This window comes from Lingula anatina, chromosome 1, assembly GCF_051362555.1.
Source record: "Lingula anatina isolate TDL-2025a chromosome 1, LinAna3.0, whole genome shotgun sequence".
Taxonomy (NCBI): Eukaryota; Metazoa; Brachiopoda; class Lingulata; order Lingulida; family Lingulidae; genus Lingula; species Lingula anatina.
The window spans coordinates 42337813-42357950 of NC_141767.1; the positions used below are offsets into that span (position 1 = coordinate 42337813).

Consider the following 20138-nt stretch of genomic DNA (forward strand, 5'->3'; position numbering starts at 1 on the left):
AAAAGCACTTGCATTGTTTTAAACGATGAAAAAAAGTTGTAGGAAAATATTTTTCCAGCTGGAATTGCAGACAATTGATTTCTACATGTTTGCGACCTCATCTTGGCACTTTGAGGTCAGTATGATGGAATAAGAACTCATAAACCAGACTTCAATTTTAAGGGTTTTTGACAAATTGATGTTGCGAGTGCTCTCTGTGGATACTTTCTGGTATAATATATAATACAATTCTCTTTGAATTTTTGAATAAGAAAACTTTCTGTTTGTCATACTCTAAATAATAAACAAAATAAAAATGGCACAGGACACCCATTTTTTCATTCAATTCCCAGAGATTTATTCTCAATCTTTGGTTACAAAATGTATCAGATATGGCACGGTAACTAGACGTTATAATCTAAAATGGATTGAAATGACATACCTGAACTATATCTTAATATATTTATAAACATATATATAAGTATAATTTCAAATGAATATGGCTTTAGCCGTCTAGAACAAACCATAAATTATCCATTATCTTAGCTATTTACACCTTATATTGAGAAAAAAAATATCACTATATTATTTGACTTTTCAGCAGTGATACTACAGTGCTTAAAACAATTTTTGATTATACTCATTGCAAGTAATCATAATTACTTCTAAGGACAGCTGAGACAAAACATTTTTTAAACTTCGCATAACCTATGTTTATGCAGCAAACAGCACTTAATAATCTTCAGTTTATGACAAACACTCGTGGCGGGCAGTGATAGAACTGCTCTTTAAAATATTAACTTATTAGTCCAAAGAGGTAGTCAAACAGAACATTCACACATTCAATGGTTGCTACAATAAAGAACTTGGTAGAAAAATGCCTTCAGGCCCTGATTTATTTATCTTTGGTTTCAAGTGAATTTATCACAAAAATTTGCTCTATTTTCAACCTAAATTTACACAATCTATAGGAGTCAAAACTCTGTAATGGTCATTATACATATAAACATTATTTTTTTACTACATGTAGTTAATATGAATGTTACCAGGATATACTGAACAAGATACACAACCTATACATTTGGTTGTACTTATTAAGGCTGTCTCCACAAGAATACTGTCACTTTCTTACTACACATTTGATCATACAGTTCTTTAACTATTTGAAAATCAAGAATGCAATATCTCCAACACAATATTAACCATGGTTGTCAATAAATTCTCGCACCTTATGTTCATATCTGAAAATGGACACATATGAGTATATTCCTAATAACATCTTTGGTATAGCAGCAGTTTCTTTGGTGTGTTTGTTGCAAAAGAACAATATTTGGCAGATATTTTTATGACAGCAACCTTCCACTTCAGTCATCTGTTTTTTTTTTTTTTCAAAGTGAACCAATGTTATAACATTTTTTCTTTACAATTTACAACACATATCAAGAAATCAAAATACAAATGTGGAGGTTCAGTAATTCTGAGATCTTCCTATGTGTGCCAACCATAAATTATCACCTGCATGGTTGACCACATAAAACAAAGGCAAAAATCAATCACTGCACTTAATTAAAAACCTCCCGTCACTTTTCCCTTCATCAGCTCCTTTGTCTCAAATCCTAATAAGTATAACAAGACCTGACAATATCAAACAAATCTCTCTAGCATTATTATTACACTTCACACTGAATTCAATGACAATGTGTACTGGTACAGCATTTTGTGTCCGCATTTTAAAATATTCATTTTTAACGCACATACAAAAAGCATTAATCTCCATTGACTCTATTCCACTCATGCTGTCACTGAGGCCCACAGCTGACTAGATAGCTATGCCCTACTAGAAAGCTTTGTCCCTCAGTCAAATCCCCCCAAACAAATGGACTGAAGTCCTCCAGTATGTGAAACAAACACAGCAGAAAAATCACATTAAACTAATTTCCCATCCATTCGGTTGACATCACAATTTTCTTAGCACTTCACACATAATGAAGCATGCACTTCTTTACCTTGGAGTATCAATCCAGGCATGCATGGGTGACAAGCTAGAAAATCACAACACAAATTTGGATTCCATGTCACGTCTTGAGTCATTTACATAATCTATTAACAACTTGACTAACATGTACGGGGTTTCCCGTCTTAAGTAAACACAGCACCAGTAGATATGCATTAAAATCATGAAGACATTGATGATGATAAAAAATCATAAATACTTGCTTCATTGACTTAAAACAATATTTCTAACAAGTTCCTTTATCTGTTGAATATAAACATGTAAAACAAAGAGCAAAAAATAGTAGCACTCAATGAGACAGATCAACAAAAGTTGGGGACTTTGGCACATGTGACATAATATACACAGGGCAATACTAGGGTTGTTAGCAGCAAAATGTGATATGGCATCTCACATCAGCTGACAGTGACATTATTTAGTCTAGGACTTCTCTACTGTTTCAAATATATCCTATATCCTCTACTGTAACTAACAAATTTAGCACCATGGTAACTTTATGTGAAATCCATTTTAATCACAAATGAGATCAAGTTTGGGGGGGGGGGGGGGGGGAGGGGGGAGAGTTATTGGGAGGGAATCAATGTGTCACTTATCTATTTATATTTCCCATTTTCTATCCTATATCTCCAGGCAGACATCTCACATTTGTTGTTTTATAAATACTGCTCAAGCAATCTGATATTTTGTGTTCACCAAATCTAATATGTTTTCAGTCCTAATAGTTTTAAGCTCAGTTTGTGCAATGGATTTCACACTACCAGTTGACAGCATATACAACACAGCAGCTTCAGCAGGAAAACTATTAAGATATATCAAAATGATCTATGCTACAAATGATATGAGAAAACAGCTACATGTTAATTCACAGATATAGTGATAACCCTACTGACTAGAGATTCACAGATTGTCACAAGAGTAAGTTTGTACACTGTGTAAATTCATAATTAATCTATCATAAATAATAACAATACATCATTCTTTTATCAGATTAAAATGATTGTGCAAAAAAACAACTTTAAATTGCAGATTATCTTGGCACCATTACTTCACTTTTCACATAAATATTAATGATCTAAATAATAGAAATAATAATAAACTCTTAAAAGATAAAAGTGATCTATAAATAAGATTCAAAATAATCCTATACAGCATGTCTGCAAACAAAATAAACTGCATAAAATATGTACACAATGTTCTAGGCTGGAAGAAGCTTAATGGCCATTTGTTTTGGTGGGCGATAAATGGCGGTGAAGATTCTCATTTTGGCTGTGGCGATTACGACTTTTCCTCGTAGAAAAAATTTTATCGCAGCCTCCAATTGTACACTTGAACATCTCTCGTGGGTGGACCTTCTCATAATGTTCTTTTAGGATGAGATTATCGCGGAAGCGCTCCTTACAAATGTGACAACGTACGCTACCATCAGGATCTGGTGATGGTGGACTCATGACATGGTTGGGCGACTTGCCATCATTGGAAGAGTAAGAGTGATCCGATTGTTTCCCATTCATATCAGCATTATTTCCCTTCAAGTGGTCACGCAACATGTATGCACTACCACCATTTTCAGCAGTGATGTCATCTTTAAGTTCTCCATTTTTCTGGGTATTGGTATGGTTTTCATAAATATGATTAAGAAATTCTTCCCTCAAACTTAAAGCATTTTCATCATTATCCAGCTCCACTTCAGCAGATGTAGACAGCAGTTTACGATGCAGATTCAGGTTGGCACTATGTCGATCTCGGCTCCTCTTAGAAGGAAACGCAGCATTACAGCCCTCTACAGTACAGGTATGCATCAGCTTGAGATGCACATTCTGGTAGTGGGTCTTGACTGAGAAATGATTCTGGAAGATCTTTCCACAGGCAGCACATTTACGAGGATTATCTTTGTCAATGATGTCCTCCAGGTTCATGTTGTCATCAGCACTGATGTGTCCGTCCATGGGACTGTGGGGGTCATTGGAGGTGAATGACAGGTCTGACTCCTGTTCTGATACATTCCCCGGATCCTCTCCTCCCTCCTCCTCTTCCTCATCATTCACACTGTCATCTAAAAAATGGACAGTATCACCAGTTTCCGAGGTAGTAGAGGCAGTTGTGGATTGCTTATCATATTCACTAGTTGATTTTTCATCTGATTTTTCATCTGAAGTTTGCACATTACGCCCAGCAGTAATTCCCTCATCTTGACCCTTTTCCTGCTGAAAACTATTGTTGTTGGAACCCCTGTGGTCTTCATAGGCATCATTCCTGGGTTCCTGCTTTACTTGGATTGTGCCTAAAGGGCTGGAAGGGTCTGCAATGTCTTGAGATTCATCAGAGTTTTTTTCATTTCCAGCAATTGTTTTCCTCTTAGAAAAAGAACCATGGGCCTGATTATCATCACCCATACGGTGATTTCTCTCCTCTTCCTCTTCCTCATTCATTTCATCATTAGAGTTATCATTATCATCACTCATGACAAAAGTGTCCTCTGTGGGCTGAGCACAGCGTGTTGGCACATTACTTTTGCGTCTGTTGATTCTTGTGGTACTTGTCACAACAGGAGAGGGGAACACAGCTCCCTCATTAGAAGATACCTCATCCTCCTCCTCTTCTTCTTCTTTCAAACGAGGTTTCTTTGATTGGGGTGGCAGTAAAGAAAGTCGATTGTTAGCATCCACATAGTAGGCCTGGTCCCCAGAACTCAGGTCCTGGGGAATGCCATCAGAGTTTTTTGACCCGTCAGGTGTTGAAGGTGTGAAATCAGAACCATAAAGGAGAGGAGGGGGATTGAGAGGTAGTGACTGTGGTGAATCCATCATGCCCCCGCTGGAGACTTCATCCAGGACAACAGCACCCTCTGGCATCTTGCGAGGCTTCTGTGGCATGTGGAGTTTTGGGTTGGGGTTTGCACTGTGACGATTGCGACTGCGACGTGAACTGAACATCATATTGCACCCGTCCACAGTGCACTTGTGCATTTCCTTCAGATGCACTGCACTGTAGTGAATCTTCAGAGCACCTTTATCACAGAAAGTCTTATTGCACGCTGTGCACAGGACACGCTTCTTGCCACTTGGGGAGATCAGCGTGCCACCATAACCTTGTGTGGGTGCCCAGTTACGTTTCATGGGGTTAGCAGATTTGCGCAGGTGTCGGACTTTGCGATCTGAATACACAGAAGAAGATGTGTTGGGACTGCTGTCTCTAGACTTCATGGAGTAATTGATTGCACTCTCTGCCTCCACCTCCTGTTTAGGCTGGAAGGCAGCCTGAACAGCCAGGGGCACCTGTAGAGGTGTGGAGGTGACCAGCATACTACCCTGGATCATCTGTTGGATAGGTGTAAGCTGGGGTGGAGTCAGCTGCTGAGGTGGGGGAGGTTTCACTGGGCTAGTTGTCAGAGCTAGAGGCTCAGCAGGTGGGCTGGGGTGACGTTCTGGCAGACTAGCAGGTCGCCTCTCCGCCTTCTCTGGTGTTTCTGAGGTAGAGGCTGTGACTGCTGATGATGGAGGGTGGCGTTCTTTGCGGTAGTCATAGGGCTGCATGGTCTGCAGCCGGCCCAGTGGAGAACTAGACTCGGGGCTTGTGGCTTGAGGAGGGATGCTGCTGGGGCGACTGAATCCCCCTACACTACTATTGGGTGAGTGACTCTGCTGTAAGGTCTGTGGGCTCATCATACGTGTTGGAGGAAATGCAGGCATCGAGTATCCCATAGTGCCCCACAGGTGCCTTCTTTGTGCATCCAAAGTCCGCATATAACTCTGCACCACAGCACTGCCTGTTCTTTCTATGAACTTTTTGATTTCAGACTCAGTCTTTGGTGGAAGCGCATAAAAGTCCCCGCGGTCTTTACTGTCCTGTAGGATGATTTCCTGAGCAATAGCACGGGTTTCCCCAAACCGTAAAAACTGCTGAAGTATCACTTGCTCCTCCTCTCTGGTAGAGATGGTCCACTTGTCAAGAACATGGCCATTTGGATCCTGAAAATAATAAGAAAGAGAATTTTTTTAAAAATTCTACCTGCACATCTTAGGTCCTACTGTTCACTCAATTTATTAAGTAATGACAAATAATTTGTTAAAGTCAAAATTGTCTTTTGTTTATTAGAATCGTTCATTGCCTTGATTCAGTATAATAAATACAGGTATTGTATCAAACCAAACTGCAACAAATAGACCATGCAAGAAGGCCTGCCATGTAAAAAAAATCACACGGATTAAGCAGAATTGGTTAGCAGGCCCTTGATGGTACCCCACTGACAAAATACACCAAATAGCAAACATTCAACTTAAATCAACTAATAAAATATATGATTAGCATCCATTGATACATATTATATTTCCTGGTCAAGTGCATGTCCAGTTGTGGCAGGTATATCAAAACATAAAAGCTATACTCACTATGGGTATCTGACTGAGCCCTGCATCTGTACTAGGTTGAATTGGCTGAATTGATAAAAACACAAATATCAACATTCCTATCCCTGGTCAAGGGAAATCGAAGAAAAAAAAAACATTTAAAATTTAAAGAGAAATTTGAGTTAGAGGAAGAAGTGAGCACTGGACCAGGATATATATATATTACTGTGCAATTACATCTATGTTTTATCTATGACATTCAGGTGGGGATTTTACTTCTCATAGTCACAAATCACATTCTACAACACACTAGAAAAGAAAATAACATCACACTACCAAAGAGGTGGGGAATAAATAAATATTACAAAAGGTATAAAGTATGTGACAAGCATGCATAAAGAAATACAAAACAGATTGCAAAATTATTTGCTAAAAATATAAGGCGCCATATTTTTTAAAAATATTTCTCTTAGGGTATAATCAGACCCCCTTCCTTCCTATGGCAAATGATAAGTAAGCTGTCCTTAATAACAAGAATGCAAGCATAGGCAATTAAAATTTTCATAGCCAATGAACTTACAATGGAGATTTTTTAGGAATTCAAAATACAGCTCCAAATCAGACCAAAAGTAATAAGTGCTTGCCCACCTGTAAAATGTATCCTCGCGCATAGTCTTCATAAGACCAGCCGAACCCATGTAGCACCTGCAGTACCTCCTCATGTTGCAGTACACTGAAGAGCCTATCCAGTAGTATCTTGAGTCTTATGGGTGTGGCCTGAGCCCCATACAGCAGGAGGCTAGCTATGTCAAATACTATATTGGGCTGAACCATCTCCACCTGCATACCAAGATGATAGGCGTGGCGGTAGCCAAGTTTGTCCAGGGCTAAAATGATACAATATTGTTACGATATAATTACACATTGAAAAAGTGCACTTATTTCTTTTTTCATTTTTTTCGAGATGTGTCATTATAAGCATTTCAAATGATAAAATTGCCAAGCTTCATTAGCATTTATTTAGTGAATGAAAACAAGTAGAATAAAAATTCATCTTCCACAAAAGGGAATTGTTTCTGATACAAAAAAGCCAAACAACAAAACAAATTAATAAATAAATAACAATAATAAAAAAATTATCTGCCAGTTTAACTATAATAAAAATAAAAATCCTAATGTAAAATATTGATGATCGCATATCCTTAATGTTAAAGAAGAATCACCCTTTACTACAATTGATTTATGTTCTCCTTAATGTGATATTTCTTTTTAACAATACCACAGAGAAATGTTTATTTCTTTAAGTAGCTTTATCTAAATCATGACATCTTTATGCACTGCTAATGCTTTTTTTCCTCTTGAAACAGTCACAGAATACGTACACCACAAGATATCAAACGTTAGAGTCGTGACTCAAAAATTACAGTGCCCTTTGCTTTTGATTTTGCTCTGTAGGCTGATACTGAAAAACACTTGTCTGGAAGGGTAATCTAAGAAATTCAAGCCAGTCCAGTTCCTCAGTCGCAGTGTCATTTGTGTAGTACAAAGGCATTCCAGCGAACAACTCAAACAAAGACAATATTTCATATGTGTGCAACAGCTGTGAAACTCTCAAGTGCATTAGCCGCAGGCTTTGCTACAAGAATGCAGCCAACCTATTACAAGTAATTGTCAAACCCTTGCTGCAGTCCAAGTGGCACAAACACCACAAAAAAACGTCATTGTGCTTCACATCTTGTGAAACAAAATGCACATCTATTTGCTATAATACATTAACTTAGCAAGGACTGCTGGTATTATATTGCTATTTCAAGTAGCAGGAGACACCAGTAGTGTTGACACAAAAAAATCAGATCTGCCTGGGAACAATGTCTCCTACCACGTTCAGTTTTTTTTCTAATAAACAAATAAATAAATAAAATTGAAAATTAAAGGTAAATAAATGACACTCAAGTTTTAATTTCCAGAAATAGATGTAGTTATTAAACTATTTAACTCCTCTGTATACACCCTCCTTACACTTGTCTTATCTTGACTACTAAATTCAGAAATTATTATTATTATTTTTTTCTTGGGGAGGGGGGGGGGAGAAGGCAGGGCACAATGTTGCATCCATCAAAGTGTTTAATTAATGTTATCAAGATTAACACTTTCTTAGCTTGAGCTTTTACCAGTTCTCAAACCTCTGTCAATATCTTCTGATGTCTTAAAACAATGCATACTTTACTTTTTTCTTTTTCAGGTATACAAAAAATAATATGTTGTCACCTAATGTTTGGATCTTATATCAAATAATTATATATAATATATATATATATTCTTCATTGCCCTATATTGATTGTTGGGGATAGACTAATGTATAACTTTTTCCTCTCACCACTCAAAACAGAAAATAAATATTCTATAAAATTCTGTCAGGAGTAAAAAAAAAAAAAACAATTACAAAATCACTTTCCTGTGGTTTTGTATCAAAATCCAGCACAGAACAGTATATTCTATACTTCAACCTTTCCCTTTGGGCTTTTTTCTCTTGGTGGCAGCAAGTGCACCCAACACAGCAGAGAACAATCCCACTTGACATGTGGTTCAAATGACAAGTCAGATTGGAATCAGGCAGAGACAACTGGCTCTGTGTGTTTCTTGTCAGCTTGAGAATGCTACTCTGGCTGGAACATCAACAGCTTCAAAACACAACACATATGTGGAGCACAGTTATACACTCGTCAGCACACTGTGCCCGAAATCAAATGCAATACATTTGTCAACTGAATGTTAAAGTTTCATCTTGTACTTACAATACCTGTGTCACACCATCAATAAAACAAACAATCGTGTTTTCTTTAACACCCTTACCCAATGTATCCCATGTGAAAATATCATGATCATAATACAAGTAACAAAACTGAAGATGTTCCCATCTGTTTCTTTTGATACTGCATACATTTTGCAAGCAGATGATGTAAGGAATATTTTTGAACATAAATATCACTAGAAAACAAAGGAGGGGATATGATCAACTGGCTGATACAGAGTAGATGTTTATCTTGTCAACAGTTACACAATGGGGCCTTTGGATATTTATCCAGCCCCTGTGTGGGTCTTCAATATTATAAGAAAGGTCTAGGTTTTTTCTTTATCTAATTATCATGTGGATACCCATATTTTCAGATAGAAATGACTCATGTTCAAATTTGAAAGAAGTTTTTCTAAAACCCAAGACAATTTATATCCTTACAAAAAAAAAAAATTATACTCAGACATAAGTTTTATCACTGCTGCTCTCAAATATGACAATTTCACAATGTTAGCTTGCCAAAATATTGCTTTAGGTCTTTTTTATTGAAGATTAAGTTGATAGTCAACAGCCAGTGTCGCTGATATCTGCTTCACCTCTATCAGTATAAAAGCCAGCATTCAAGTTGGACAGATCTGTGTTTTTCAAGCTTATAGCCTCTTACAGTGCTTTTGTCAACTGAGGGTCATATCTCACAGCATGTCATGTTAGAGCATTGATCCAGCTCCACCTAGTGTGAATGGGACAATCAACTGAACAAGTCCATGTGCTCTTTTAACAGTGGTGGGAGGATCTGATCACAAATTGCTCCTTTTCAGTGCATGAACGTCCTTCTATTAAGTACCTTATACATTCTGTTGTATCTAGGGACACAGATAATGAGAGAAATTATGTGATGACAGTGCACTTGTTTATTCTTCATTACAAAAGAAATACGTGAGTAGAATTGGAAATATTATTAGAAAGGAATAAAGTGAAGATAAAATGTGACAACATAATTTGCTAAATGATAAATAGTGGTGTTTCACCCAGGTTAAGTCATTATATTAGTCATACATGTACAAATTAATTAACTGCATATTATTCCTCCCTATAATCATGTCATATTTTCCCTCCCTCAGAGAGGGGCTCTGTTCAGGCAACAGAATGGCACATAAAGAATGGTTTCTCCAGATACATGAACGCAGCTGTCGTGCAATGCTCAAACAGCCCCCATATTGTCATGGGAACCAATTGTCATCAAGATCCTGTCCCTGGGTGTGCACGCGACATTAACTTCCTGAAAAATCAATCTAACCCCAAGACAATCACTTGATGGTAAATACAGCTGAAATGCACTTTAACTACTACTCAGTACCTCTATCAGTCTTGTGACCAATAATGTTATTACTTTTTCAGATGTGACTAATATCTGCCCTACATGCTTTGACATTTTCACCAGATTACATTTCATATGCCATGTTGTGTTCATTACGTGCCCAGTCACGCCTTTCTTTCCGTGCAGTAAAAGCTGTCACATCTGAAACAATACCACTGTATCTGTCCTTTGTGTGCAAGAAAAATAAACAGAAATGTCGCTTATTTAATGCAACAGTCTGATAAGTGCACTGATTGTGTGACAGACAACCTTGGTACAAATCGCTTTAATTAAAGCTCCCCACTCACCGGGGAATTGATATCAAATCAACAGCATCCAGCCTTCTGTGCATTCCAGGAGAGAAACCCTTTTGTGATCTTTTTGTTTGTCTACTGTGTTGGGAAAAATCCAATACTGTCATTATCTCCATGCGTCTTTTAAGAAATGCCATTGCAGATCTCGCAGCCACACTGGCAAAGAGTCCTGCTGGGCCATGATAAGGACAACAGTCCTAACAGTTTCACCATACTGCCTTACTGCTTGATGTCGACTGATAAACAGATTTTTCTAAGGATGGTATCATGTCTCTAGGACTTGCTGCAAGGGACTTGGATGTACTGTGATCTTTTTTTTTCTTTTTTTTCTACTTTTTTATGGGGGGGGGGGCATTCAACATGATATGATTGTCTACATTGTCTCTAAAAACACAACTTTATTTATGGGCATAATGTTTATCTTAAATCACTTTGATGGGACAAGTGTGTACCCTTTTGTGAAAAAAAGAAAAAAGCACTTTAGTCCTTTTTGACATCCAACAAGTGCCAAAGTGCAGATCATCATCTTACTTAATCACTTATTTTTCAGGAACATCGCTTATTTTTCAGGCTGCTAACATTTTTCCCAGGGTACAAAAATTTTGATAATTCACCACAAGGAGGACAACAAGCTTCATTACTTAAGGAGGAATTTTATCACATTGTGCTGAAATGATTGGTTTATTGTACAGACACTGTCAAAACTCACTAGGCTGATTTTATTCTTGAAACTGCCAATGTGGTTCTCTTCTTGTGAGAGCACTTCTACAGCTTTAAAAACAAATAGAACATTAAACAATGATACTTCACTCTAAAAGGACAGAATGAAATAAACAACAAATAACATTAAAAAAACTGCTTCGCTTTTTATAATTTTAAGAAGTGTCCTCAAAAACTGATGCCAGATGGACATATAGAAACAGAACAGATAGCAGCCAGAATGTCCACAGGAGTCGTGGGTGAATCTAGATCTATATAGTTGGGTGAAAATAGAGATGCTTCAAAGATCACACATATTAAATCAATTGAACCCTTTGCCTTGTTACAGCCAATGAGCAAGGAGCCAGTGAACTGCGTAAAATGTTTGTTTCAAGTTTAATTTTCTAAAAGACTGCAGATGTTCTTAAATATTATGAATTTTCTCTTGAGATCAATAATCAAAAGTCATCAGTGACAGTTGGTCTGCCAAAGTTCATTGTCCTGAATCCTTAAACTACAAGGGCAGCATCATCCCCCCAACAAAAATAAAAACAAGGGCAGGAGACAGCTGTATAAATTGCATCTTCTACAAAGACAGAAAACACCTGAATACCAGTACAATAGCTGCTAAATTTCAATGCAGAATGTCATGTCAAATTTGGGATGGGTAAAAATAAGCAGACAGGGTAAGCCACATGTTTTTTAAGAAGTCCCATCTTGCTTTATTTTTTATTTTTTCAGAGAATGAGATTCTCCCACTAATTGGTTGTCTTTTTTTCTGTCCTGTCATATGGAAAATAACTGCATAATGTCATGACAGGCAAAAACAGATGAGGGAAGAGTCCCGACACCAGCCTTGATCAGACTTTCTATTTGTTTTCTTCTCCCTTTTGACCTAAGTGAGAACTTTACACCAAATTAACCCTGTCCCATGTTTTCTTTTCACTTCATCGGACATGCCACAAAACACAGACAGCTAATTACCTCTTATTTCCCCCCATAGAGACACTACCATGCACTGACAGTTTTCCAGATGCACAATTTTCCATCGAATACATAATTAATATACAGCTCCCAAATATCCAATTCTCTACACTGGGTGATCAATTTCATTGAACCACTACTTGTCTACTGAAGCCCATTCTGTCCAATAAAGCACAGTGACATATATCATGAGAATACAAATTTAAGCACATATCTATTAAAATCATAGATATGATTTATATTCTTATATTGAATGAAATCTTAGATATTTAAGTCACGGGTAAAATGTCTTTGGATGTTATTTTAAAGCATTCAAATCTTAGAGGAAATGTTGATTTGATCATTTTCACATAAAGTGAAATATTCAACATAAAAACTTTATTTAATAACTTCCAATATTATTTTTTCTTGCAAAATTGCATTAAAGGTGGAGAACAGACATATAAATGTTCCATTCTTTGGCAGTTAGAAACACAAAATCTGTGAAGTTGAAGTCATTTTTTTTATTAAATGCAGTATCTCGGAAATAACTTACAACTGCATTTTGTTGTTTATGTCTTTATTATTTAAATGTCAAATTTAAGTTAAAAACCCATAGAAAAAGTGTTCATCATTACAAAATTAAAGAAATTAACTACTATGGCACAATCAAAGCTAATTTGAAAAAAAAAAAATGTTGGTAATATTTAGGTGTTAAAATATATATATTACCATGTGCGACCCATCCATGCTTGCAGGTATCACAGACCCGTAGTTGATTTTTCCCTGGAGAGAAGCATTCACAGGCACAACTTGGGACTGTGCAGCGGATGGTGGCCTAAAAGTAGAAATAAATACAAAAGATGTCACCAAGTAATGCTAAACTCAATTTCTATATTTCATCAATGGTCTAAAAAGACAGAAAAGAAATGGATTTTTGAAAAAATAAACTGTGAAAAAGGTGGGTTAATTTTTTGTGAATTCGAAAAATCAATGGGCTCTCTGAAATTTAAGATGAAAATGTAATAAATATCTTTATCAGTTTTCTATATACTTTCTTTGGGTTATACATTATTAATATCACAAATATTTTCTTTAATATTTGACCTTAGATTAACAAATCAATAAAAATAGAACTAATGAGACATCTCTGATCAAAATGCTTTTTTTTTATCAAAAAATATCTTTACATTCCTCCTAAATAAAAACCAAGAGAAATACTTTGACACAATAAATATCAACCTACAAGTCAACGCAGTAGAAAAAAACACAATTTTTTCAAGTTCACATCACTTGGAGGAGAAACTGGGCTAATAGAAAAATGTGCCCAAATCTGTTTTTCTAAGACGCAAATTATTTTGGCAATATTTTTCATGACATGCAGTATGGTTCTTTAAAGGTGTGGGGCCTACACAAATTGTGCACCCAGGTAGATGGAAATGGAGTTCATCATCAGCGCAGAGACATGATGACATGGCATGGGTATCAAGTTGCCAGGTTCACGCAAATGCCACCATCCCATTGGCTGAGACATGATTGAAATGTGCCGCTGCCTTAAAAGTCCAGGTACCTGAGTATGCCTCTGCCACCTGATACGCTCTGTCAGGACGTTGGGGTAATTAGTGATGCAAGGACAGGAAGATGAATGTTTACATAACATTGCTTAACACATGTTAGATGTGGGCACATGTCAATCTCACCCTGGGGTGAAAATCAGCACTGGCCAGCATTAGTGCCATTTGAATTTCCCATGTGAGTTGCTTATAATGCCGGGATTTGAGAGAAGTCCAAGAAACTCGGGTTTACATCACAAGACACAAACTGACTATCAATTACTGCTACCTCAGGTAAAAGTAACTCCAAGTAACAACTTTTACATCACAAGACACTCAGATACCAATTAGTGTTACCTTGAGGGAATCTAAATAAAGAGAGGATTAATTCATGTATATACAGTGAGGTCTTAAATGAGACATGCACATATTGAAGTCTTAGGAATTTTTTTCAGGGTTACCTGACAACTGAATTATTTCTTATTTTTCTTGCTTATAAAAATGTTTGATACTCAAACATGACCCCAATCTATAACTAAGACATTTAATGAGGTACATCCATGTCCATCTTTTTGATCCTAGTTGCTATAAATAATTATGACACCTGGATCTTCCTTGTCCATCAAATGGATGAGGTCAGAAGACTCACGGTGAAACCCTCACTCCCTTTTCCTCAGAAGTGAGACATCCTAAGGATGTATTCACTGATGATGAAAAAATAATACCACATGTTCCAGAAGAAATGAAAGAGAATGTGTATGGCGGATTTAATGTCAAAGACCTCCCAAAACTGCAGGAAATAGGAGTTGAATGGCATTTTAAATCTGACAAAATTCTTTAAATCTGGCTATCTGCAGAGAAAGTAGACACAATCTACATATTATCATCTGGGCAATCAATAGACAACATAATTAAACTTGGCCTCTTCTCTACAAGGTCAGCATTAACACGACATTACAAGCGTATGACAGAACCAAACATACTGATCTAAAAATACATTGGTCAATAAAATATCACATATCTGTATGAAGTAGAGTCTGGAGCAGAACCAGACAATTCCCAGACAAAACACACACAAGATGGCGAGAGTTGAGCGACATAAGAAATATAAAATTCTGAAAAATCCACCTGGTTCATAGAAAACTGTACTGGAGATGTCATAGCTGTGTCCATTCAATGTCCACCATATGTTGGCCGGTCAGTTTTGATTTTAGTAACTATCTCGTCTCCTGTCCCACAGTGCTCGTTATCTTCTGCCAGGAGCCTCCCTGTTTGTTGTAGTAGAGCACATCTGAACAGAGGCCAAGTGAGTCAGATAATAGCAGTGTTTTCCAAACAGTTTTGCGGGGTGTAATTCTACACAGGCTCCTATCTGTCATCCTGGCCCCGCTGGTGATGGCTGTGAGCTGCTGGCCACACTCCAATCAGCGGCAATGCTGGGAACACTGGAAACCTGCAGCTGTCAGTATTGAACCAAGCTATTGATCCTGGCCTAGCCTGGCCTCACAGGGCTCACAGCACTGCGTCCCCTGTCTTGCTGCTTCGGGGGACCAAGGTGTCTTGGGCTGGCTGTGATCAACAGGATTTTATTGGGTCATTGGAGACTTGTTGGCCAACTTGGCTGTGTGCGGGTAGGTGCGCTTGTGGCTGCTGGCATTCTCTAATCGATCTCCAAATCTTTAACAAAATCAGCCATCATCTAAAGGGACTGTAACTTGGCTGATTCTCCCATAGACAATGTCCTTACAGTGGAAATATCCTCAGCAAAACAGGAAATCAATGAATGACCATTTGGGCCCCAAACTAATGGCAGGCAAATGTGGTCATCTGGATTTATGGTTCTTGAAAATGACTTCAAACAAATGACCATTTTTCAAATGCATCATTAGAGACGTTGGATAAAACATGACACTGTAGAAAGCACACAGAACAGAGGGTCATAAATAATCACGTGGGTGACCAGATTGTGTTCTAGCAAATAGACAGCACATGCTGTAAATAATATACAGCGACAGAAATAAAAAGATGGAAGCACTTGGAAGTCCATTTTGTCATTCATGGTTTTCTTATCACACAAAAACAATTCAATAAATTCAATCAACTAACTGAAATTATTCTTAATGCCTTACAAAGACAATTGCCTCCGCTTTAGCAAGTCAAATAAGCATCCAGTCTAGAATAAAGTCTAAGCAAGTGACATTCTTATTTTATGCTTTCTAAAATTGAACAAACTAAATAAACCTGAAAAAAAAAAAAAAAAAAAAAAAAAGATAAAATAATACAATAAAATTTACCATGATCTTGAAAATTGAGGACATTCCTGTGCAGAAGTGCCTTGACCTAGCCGGTCTGTCAATGTGTTTCCCCAATGGGTGGGTACCAGGCAAATAAAAGGCCCTGTGTAATAGACTGTTGACACAAAATTACTGTCCAGATGTCTCCAATATCCTTTTCCTCTGTACTCAGTGTCCTGTCTGGAGACAAAGCCTGCTTTCACTGTGGGCAGACAACACTCTGCTTGCAGCTGACCAAAGTAAATATGTTGTGAACCAAGCACAGAAACAGTAGCCAACACTAGCTCAGTCTTGTGACAGACAACACTGACAAATCTTCTCTTCACACAAACTCCAGTCCTATCTACATCGCCTTCTATATGAACTGCCAAGCGCTTCTGTTCTACGCTTTCAACTGGACAATATCGCTGGAAATGCCACAGAAATCCTGTTGAATATAAGTATGTTTATCTCTGTCTCATGACAGCCAAAACTGTCATATCAGAAGAGAAGCACTAGTCCAGACTAATTCAGCATTATCTTCATCTCCCTTCCTGCACCGTCCCAGCAGTCCTGCTGCTGTCACTATCACTTAAAGATAAGCAGAGACAAGTGGGCAGCCAGGAAGGGCAGCTGGGTGTCCAGCAATGGTCAAGTCATTCCCAGTGGACAAAGAGGATTTGCTTGGACACACTACCGCCAGGAAATTTGATACTGCCTCTGAAGGATGGTACCAAATGCTGATGTTTAGATAGGAGACAGAGACAGTTTTATTGGTTTAGGTAAACATTTATGAAAGAATAGAAAGAGAGAGCAGGCCATCTTTATAAGTCAATCATCACATTAGCTTGTCTTAGTGTTAATCCTTGTATAAACATGAGGCATGAGTCCTGAGTGACAGCAATAAGCAAAATAAGCCTAAACACCCTAATTCCATATTCATTTTTTCAGCACACTCAAAACTGATTATAAGCATCTCTCTTTTCATTAACTTAGGTCACTGCTTCACAAATGATAAAACATTGCTAATTTGGTTAGACCTGGTTGTATTAGTGTGTTAATCAAAGAGTTACCAAGGCAACTCATCACCAGTCAGACAGGTAAAGACCAGTTGTCAGAAGTTCTCAAGGAACACCGGGGATGGATCTGGGATTAGCTGTGTCACAAGAGGCTAAGCAAAATTTAATGGCTTCCTATTAAAGCTAATCAGGCAGATAAAAATGGAGAAAATAAAAATAGATGATATTGGGATTCTTTGTCTTAAAGGTGCACTAGGGGTTAGAGTGTAAGAATATATATCGACCTTAACGAAAAGACACGTTCTGGAAAGCTGTAAATTCAAAAACAGAAAAAAACTTATTTTCCTTTGATGCCACTTTATCGATTGAAGGAAACATTCAAAATGTCATGCTTAATTAAACCATTAAAGCTAATGTGACAAATTTTTATAGATTAATTTATTTGGAAAAATTATCTTTCATTAGCAGGTCATCTTAAAAAATATTTTAACAACAGTAAAACAGAATAGCACATGGCATAATATTTTGTTCATTTTTAGAGTTTCTCTTATTTATAGCCAGGATCAATGTATTCAAATTACCTGTTTGTTGCAAAATAATAATAATAATAATAATAATAATAATAATAATAATAAATCTTTTGTTTTTGTAAGCTGAGATAAAGTTTCTCTTTTTAACTATTTTTACAGTTGAAATCAAATGTCCAAAAATGACAAATGTGATTTTAAGTTCATACTTTTTTTTTACTTGTTGAGCAAGTATATATTCAATAAAAACATCATAATCACATAATCTTTCATTTCACATGTAAAAACCATAGAATTAATAAATATTTGATTTAAATCCAACTGAAAAATTAAAACAGGTACACATTTTCATTCCAACAAACTGTTTTCCTATATGGTGACAAAAAAAAAAAAAAAATCAGTAAAGATTAAGATCAGGTATCTAGTTAAAATACTATATTCATCACTAAAGTATAATTATCAAGAAAATTTTGTTTTGGTTAAATAAAAGAAAGCTTTTTCCATAGTTAGTTGTATTCATGACAATTTCTTCTTTTAAACAAAAATTCCACTTTCTCAAATCAGAAATAATTCTCTCCTGGAGTTTTTGTGCCATCATATTTCGCATTTCCTTTGGTCTTTCCCCTATCCAGTGTTCCAATGTGGGGGCTATCAACTTATCACCTCCCCATACAAGGCTGTATACTGATGCTGTACACCTGTCCACAACTTAATGACTCCAGGAAAAGTGAACTGAAATGACATGGGGCCCAAGCTGGCAGCCAAATGCATGGCAATCTACATGGAAATTCCAAACATATATGATTAAAGGCTGAGATGTGGTCTTGCTAATCACTGCCAGACAGATGGTCTTGAAGACTTGGAGAGAGAACAAGGTGATTTCATTCGCTGACTGCTAACTCAGGTGTGTCCAATCTGCCTTCAGTACCCATTAACATGGCCACGGAAAAGCAAACATGCTGTCGTCATATGACACAAATTATGTGCGGCCAGGTTGTGAGCGTGTGCACTGAAACTGGAGACTGGCCCACCTCTCCGCTCACACGGCACATGGCCTTAAAAGGGATGCTATGCCAGGCCAGGCCCCCGATTCAAGTGACATCCATTAAGCCCAAGGTGCTCTTGCTCGCCGTGCTCTCAGTGTACCTGCATGAATGATCTGACACTGCACATTTCACCCAGAGAGTTGCCAGGTGTGCTCAGTGTGGAATGCAGAATCTAGGGAATGACGTCTCTACTGCTCTGCTCACTTTACCTGTACATACTACACTAACACTCGATGCCTGATATTTTAGATTTCCACGGCTAGGACCTGCTAAATCGAATTAACTTGTCAGGAGATTTTCTCTGATAGATGACTGATCAGTAACACCACATTTTTTTCTACAGGTAATAATATGCAGGGTACATTCACCTCCATTATGTCATTTTTGTCTCAGCATGAGACAATTTCCATGATTCAAAAATGCATTTTTTTAAAATCAAAATTACACCTTTAAATTTTGCATAAAATAATAATAATGATAATAAAAATAATACTAAAATCTTCAAACAAATATAAGATATAAGAAAAAGTACCCGTGAAATACAATAATAGTGAAATGTTTGTTTTTCACTGCAAAATTTCTGGACTTTTAAGAATTTTTTAGAATCCCTTTGGCTTAAAACACCCTGTGAAATAATCTTACCTAATTAAATTCCATTATTTTCAGTGTTATATAAAATTCTATTTTGACAAAAAAAAAAAAATAATAATAATAATAATAAATAAAAATAATAAATGAAAATGAAAATGACTGTAACAAAAAAGGGTTCAAAATATCACGAAACAATATTATGTCACACTGAAAGTTACTGATTTGCTTTTTTCAATTTTTATATTTGTTTGAATACGTCTGTTAATGTGAAAGCATTTTTTGTAATTGATACTTTCAATTGTTCTCAGTCACCACTGAACACAAACATGTTTGAATAAGAACAATTGCTTTTTAGGAAAAAAAAAAAACACACACATTGTTTTCCAAACTTATGAAAAAGTATCAAACCATTTAAGTAGTAAGAGTTACATTATTTAAAATTAATATACTTTTATTTCTTTTGTTTAAACTCAATCTTTTCAGAGAAAAAAAATCTTCATTTTACCTGTCACAAAAATTGTAAAAATTTCATCCGCTTGTAAAAAGTGATTTGGTCATTTCCAAAATTCAGTGTCCAATCAACACACAAATTTAGGCTAAAAATCAATGACAAAGAAAGCAATGAGCTTTTTTTCTTTTGTGACAAATTTATATCGAAATTGA

General features: G+C 36.7%; 1 protein-coding gene across 6 annotated transcripts in view; it reads right to left on the reverse strand.

The window, feature by feature from the left end:
- Positions 1–312: 312 nt before the first annotated feature.
- The window catches only part of LOC106179885 (zinc finger protein basonuclin-2), a 33418-nt gene continuing 13592 nt past the window's right edge, over positions 313–20138 (reverse strand). For 3 of the 6 annotated variants that reach the window (XM_087000004.1, XM_013563686.2, XM_013563689.2), the window contains exons 2-5: positions 13199–13304; positions 6988–7226; positions 6382–6426; positions 313–5961 (exon numbers count right to left, since the gene is read on the reverse strand). In XM_087000004.1, coding sequence (XP_086856130.1) covers positions 3205–5961; positions 6382–6426; positions 6988–7226; positions 13199–13304 — 3147 coding nt within the window. In that variant the 3' untranslated portion in view covers positions 313–3204. Of the gene's footprint in view, positions 5962–6381; positions 6427–6987; positions 7227–13198; positions 13305–15147; positions 15370–16313; positions 16958–20138 lie in introns of those variants that run through there. The other 3 variants (XM_013563690.2, XM_013563688.3, XM_013563687.2) reach the window with 3 other exon arrangements.